Genomic DNA, 6,163 nt, shown 5'->3' with positions numbered 1-6,163 from the left:
GGATGCAGTCAGGTTTAAACATAAATAACAATTATATATACACTATATAATTATATTACATTATATATATGTTTTATATGTACATATATATACATGTAATTGCTGTTTTTGATGACACCTTCATTCTGGAACAATAGCTTGGATTTAAAAAAAATATACATAGCATAAAGAAATAAAAGCTCTGGGTGGGTAAGAAAGAGTAAAGAAGGTTATTTTCTCCAAAAATTTTAAGGCTGTGGATCTAATTTGTCTTTCATTCTCTGTGAACTAGTACGTACAGCAACAAAGTGCAGTACTCTCCTGCTCTGGGAGTTTTGTTTTACATGCTGACATACAACCTGCACATCTTGAAACATCTGTTGTGTATCAACATAAAACACTAATGTATTTTATACCTGCAGGTTAGGGAGAAAGTCTGCATGTCAACTGTGTCTTCCATACTGGCAAACCTCTTACAGATATACTGGAATATTTGTACAGTATATTAATTTATTTACATTTATATTTTCCTGAGAGAAACGTAAAAGAACACAAATTTATTCAAGTAAATATTATATATATATTATTTATATATGAAATCTGAAAATACATTTCTCTTTGCAAAGAACAAGTTTAGAATTTGACTGCAGAAAAGACCGGATAACTTCAGTTTGACGCTAGTTTTAGTAAAAATTAACATTAATTGTAAATCTTAATGCAAAATGGCTTAATAAATGACCTCATAAACACTTCTGCACACTACTGAATTAGTAGTAAAATTTGTATAACTATTTTATTTTTATTTTGTTTTTTAACTACCAACCTACCCAGCACTGACTTAAAACATTCCTGTTCTTTAAAGAGCAATTCAACAGCATAACCAAGAATTCTTACAGAGCATTTATGTTACTGCTTTAAGTATTGTTAGTAATTAGAATGTTCAACCAAAAACTGTTCTGTATTAAAGCAAACAAAACAAACAAACAAAAAAAAAGAACAAAAAATTAGATATAATTACAAAAAACATCCAGACTATCCTTGAAAACAGAATACTTGAGGGCTTTTGGTTTTTTTTCTTCTAACCTAAGTATAAAGCAGGTCTTCTTCACAATACGTGAAGAAGAAAACTGGATTAACTATCCATATGAATGTCCGTTTGCCCCACATCCTGCTACCTGTATCCTGCAACTTCCTACCAGAGACAGTGCCAATTAGGCTCTGTAATGGCACTGGGTGCCTGAAGCCACCTGTGCTGTAGCACCTCTAACAGGTCCTTTTCCATCCTCTTGGGAAGTACTGGGTTTCTTGTGGTGGACTGGGATTAAAGGGACTCTTATTACCTTCTGGGGTTATTCTTACAACAGACCTCAGAGCTTCAGCCTCAGGGTGAACAGCATTTTTACAGATCCACTACTGAGCATTACCTTCAAGACATCCAAAATTTGGACTTGGCTGCCAGAAGACACCACTGGATCTCTTCCTACAGAACTCATAAAAATCTGACAAAACTCACATAGTTGTATTGGAATTCTTTCCTGAATTAAAAAAAATAATAACAAAAAGAAATAAATAAAAACCTTTCTCTTTGGGACAATATAGACATCTCAGTTTACCCAGAGGGTGACAAATTTATACTGATACAAGTCATCAAGTAACATGTAATACAGATGTTCAGAACATACTCCATCACTAAAGTGGTTTACCCTTAACTTTAACAATTACTTGTTGAACTGTATTAGTCTACTCCAATAAAAAACACAAAGACTAAAACAAATACATAAAAAGGTTATCTTTATTCTTCTGGGTTGTTAGCAATGTAGTTATTTTTGGTAAAACAACATCCTGCATGCAATTTACCAGTACACAAACCAGTTTCTGTAAAAGCAAAAGCCCATCTACAGTTTCTTTTGTAAGAATTGGAAGATATTCCACTGCCCATTACACAAGTGCCCGTTACACTATTCATTCTTATGAAGAAAGATTTTGAATAGCAAATGATATTTAAAGCACTACTACTGCAGGATGAATGCACAGGACAAGCAGGCAGTGAGCATAACATGGCAGATAAACAAGCTTTCTATGACAAAAATTAACCTGAAAATTGATAGACAAGATTATGACATTAATAGAAAACTTTCTTCCATCTCGTGTCACATACAAGAAACTACCTACCAATCAGAAAAAGATCTTAGCTGTTCACTTATTTTATAACTACTACTTATTGAAATCTATTTTCATATAATTAACAGAGAAGTGCAATTGCCAATTCATACTGTATCTTATGTTCCTCAACAACAAAAAACCTATTACAGATAGAAAGTAATAAAATTGATCAACATGAAGATATTTGTAGTATCTTTTAATATGTGTAAAATATTATAAAATGAATTTCTTTGCAAAATAACATGAATAGATCAATAGATATATAATTTTATAGACTCACATTTTAAGCAAGTTAAGCAGAATATTAATCTCGTATTGTCTGTTTACTCATAGCATATTATTAATAAACTCAAAATAGAATCTATAATAGCAGCAAACTATTGCTTACTGTTCTGAGGAATGATGGTCTTGCTGAACAGTTTTTTTCCTTTCTAACACTCACATGTCTTTCCATCTCAGACCTTAACAGCTGTAGAATAGTAGCAGCAAGCATGCATCAATTAAAGCTTCCCAATTATTTGGTGTATTACAGAATATATCATATGTTCTACTGAAATATTAAAAGCTACAGTTATGTGGGTACATATTTAATGTAATAAATATAGTACTTAGGTCATTGTCTCTTTGTTCAAACAGGTAACATTGTGTAAAACAACTGACTAAGTAACAGAACAATTTTACCTATGTAGCTTCTATAAGCCTTGATGTGAAAAAAGTCATCTAAACCACAGTGCAGAACAAAGCTGATTCAAGTACATCATTTGGTCATCTCAGCCTTCTATGGAAGACTGCATTTTATGAAGTGGAAACTTGATTGAAGTCCTGTGGGGCTGAAAATTACCTTCAATGTACATATTTTATATCTCCAACATAATCAGTTTCTCAAAGTATTCTACTTGCAGCCTAAGGTATAAACTAAGGCAATGTTTGTCCCAATAGGTATTTTGCTATCAATTTATACATGTGGCTTTGATTACTGTATTAAATAGGATTTATGTGAATTGAAACCTGAAGAGACAGACTTTGGAACAACGTATGGAAGTTACTACAAGGTCTACATTCTTTCATTCTTTTCTTAACTAAGTAAACTACCAAATTTTATCTAATTCCCCCTCCCCCTCCCCTCCCCCCCCCCTCCCCCCCTCCCCCAGTGACCCCTGCAGCAAAATTTGGTGATTATAGCTATTCTATGATAAATTCCCTTTCTAAGCACTCAGGAACTAATAATAATCTTGGACCTTGACTCTTTTTGACTAGTTCTATGCTTATCAAAAAAGAAGTTTTATGTAGCATGACACATTTAAGTCATTCACTGAACAAGACTATATGAAAAATGACGAATTAATAAAAAGTATTAAACAAATATAGTAATATCGAGAGAACAAACTACTAACCTCCTTTCTGTGAAAGTGATTCTTCTCTTGTTTTGTTTTCTGATAAAGTATTTTTCTAAACTATATTCTTTATCATTTGCTGTTGATCTGATGTAAATTCTAAGGTCCAAAAGTCTGGAATCTCATTTTTCTGCTTTTAGAAGTGGTGGCTTGAAGAGGACTGTGTTCACATTACGACTCTGTAATTACCTACTCATGACATTGTGTTCCTCTGAATGAGCATTTATCTTCTTCCTCAACAGAGTACAATTACAAATAATAGAATGTGAATTACAGCAAATGCAGCCACCAAAGGAAAAGACACACATACATAGTAGATGAAATGCATACAGTGGATACACATATTCCACAAAATACAAACTTACTAGAACTGGTAATTTAGCACTCCATTAAGAGTCCACATAGTAAAAATGTTATGTCTCCTCTCTATTAGTGCCAGCTGGTAATAAAAGTTATTCTTCTAGAAAGCTTGTTTCCCTGCTACATACAGGGTTTGCTAATGACGAGTCATTATCTTGGTACAGGCACTGACAGTAGCATTGGGTAAATAGGTAAAAACTTGTCACTTTGGCATAATCTTTCAACAGAAGTGTTATTGATAAAAATTTAATCTTCTGAGGCTTTAAACAGCCACCAGTGCCACTTCTTTATGTCTTCTACTTTTTATTTCCTTTTCTGTCTTTCCCCTTGTCTTCTTTTTCTGATTTATCATCTTCATATTTTTCCTTTTCTTGTTTTGTTACACTGTCATAGGAAGGTGGATATGTGGTGGATGAAGTCATATCTGTCTTTTCTGAAGATGAATTTTCACTTAGCTTACCAAAAAGCATATAATTTTTGCTAAGTATATCAACCCCATCTTTGCGATACATACATGAAAGCTTCTTTATTGATCGTCTTAAAAGATAACATCTATATGCCCGCTGAATAATGATAGCAGAGACCTCCTCCTGTTTCCGTTTTAATGTGGTTGTGATTGGTTCATAGGAGACTTTAGAAGGATTGGCTGCCATAAAACGATCTTCCATCTGTACTCTGAGGGCATCCATCTCATCACTCTCCCCCAGAACTCGCTTTGTGAAAGCAAACAAGATGTCAAGGCAGTGAATTCTGTCACCGCTTACCATGGGCAGATCCATTGCAATCAGCTGGATCTTGTTTGGTTTTGGTATATTAAGAGGAGGATCCAGAGCAGCTGCAAAATCAGATAGTTTGCTGTATTCTATGAACTGTGTTGCATCTGGATCATATTTTTCCCAAACCTCATAAAACATCTCAAAGTCATCCTCACCCAAAGGTTCAGCACTTTCTTCAGTTGCAACACCAAAATTCTCCAGGATGACAGCAATGTACATGTTCACCACCACCAGAAAGGATATGATGATGTAGCTGACAAAGAAGAAAATCCCAACCGAAGGGTTGCCACAGTCACCTTTAACAGAGCTCCCAGGGTGAATTTTGTTAGGGTCACAGTCTGGCTTCCCACTATTAAGAATTGGGGCTAACAAACCATCCCAGCCAGCAGATGTGGTAATTTGAAATAGGCAGATCATGCTGTTGCCAAATGTTTCAAAGTTGAACATGTCATCAATCCCAACTTCCCTCTTAACGTAGGCAAAGTTGGACATGCCAAATATCGCATAGATAAACATGACCAAGAAGAGCAGCAGGCCAATGTTGAACAAAGCAGGAAGAGACATCATCAGAGCAAAAAGCAGAGTGCGGATTCCCTTTGCGCCTTTAATGAGACGCAGGATGCGACCTATTCTGGCAAGTCGGATGACTCGGAACAAAGTAGGGGACACAAAATACTTTTCAATCACCTTAGCTAAAAACATACCTGTGAAATATCCAAAAAAAAAAATAAAAAATTAGAGGAGTTATATAACAATAACATAGCTTAAACATAAATAATAACATAAGCATAACATAACTACATACAAATTATGAACAAAGAACAAATCTATCTATAAAATTTCTCAAAATGGTGATTGGAGGAAGAATCAATAATTTAATCTACTATTTGTAATTTGAGCTTTTTTTCCCAGTACTCCTAGAAAAAGCAAGTATTATGATTGATACAGAATTATTGAGAAGGTACTATTCTGAAGCATGCTTCTCATTTCATTAAAAAATCGGGAGAAATAATTAAATATTCTTTTAATCTATATAACTTTTCAAAGCATTTAATGTATATATTACTATAATTCATTTGAAATGTAAGAATTACTTACCTACTATTGAAAGAATAACAACCACAAAATCAAAGATATTCCAGCCAACAGTGAAGTAATAATAACGGAGCGAGAACAGTTTAAAGACACACTCTCCAGTGAAAAGGACAACAAAGACAAAGTTAATCCAGTATAAAATATTTTGCATAAGTTCACTCTGGTCATCTGTTTCTATCATCATAGTGACCATGTTAAGACAGATGAGGACCATTATGCCGATGTCAAATGCTTGCTTTGTTACAATATCAAACACCAAACCTTGCAATTTATTCTGAGGGGAGAAAAAAGAAAACATGACAGAAGCTTGTATGCCATGAACATTTTTTTTTCTTTGCATTTTTCTTACTCAAAATATATAATGAAGCAAAAGGCTGAAAAATCTAAAAGCACTCA

At 33.9% G+C, this 6,163-nt stretch overlaps 1 protein-coding gene across 4 annotated transcripts in view; it reads right to left on the bottom strand.

Moving 5' to 3' along the window:
- Positions 1–1,753: 1,753 nt before the first annotated feature.
- LOC107316751 (sodium channel protein type 2 subunit alpha-like) overlaps positions 1,754–6,163 on the bottom strand; it is a 49,993-nt gene continuing 45,583 nt past the window's right edge. For 3 of the 4 annotated variants that reach the window (XM_032445896.1, XM_015868608.2, XM_032445897.1), the window contains 2 exons: positions 5,771–6,041; positions 3,287–5,376 (listed from right to left, as the gene is read on the bottom strand). In XM_032445896.1, coding sequence (XP_032301787.1) covers positions 4,193–5,376; positions 5,771–6,041 — 1,455 coding nt within the window. In that variant the 3' untranslated portion in view covers positions 3,287–4,192. Of the gene's footprint in view, positions 2,973–3,286; positions 5,377–5,770; positions 6,042–6,163 lie in introns of those variants that run through there. The other variant, XR_004307993.1, reaches the window with a different exon arrangement.

Source organism: Coturnix japonica, chromosome 7 (assembly GCF_001577835.2).
Source record: "Coturnix japonica isolate 7356 chromosome 7, Coturnix japonica 2.1, whole genome shotgun sequence".
In the NCBI taxonomy this organism is placed as follows: Eukaryota; Metazoa; Chordata; class Aves; order Galliformes; family Phasianidae; genus Coturnix; species Coturnix japonica.
This window is presented reverse-complemented; position numbering and strand designations above follow the sequence as displayed.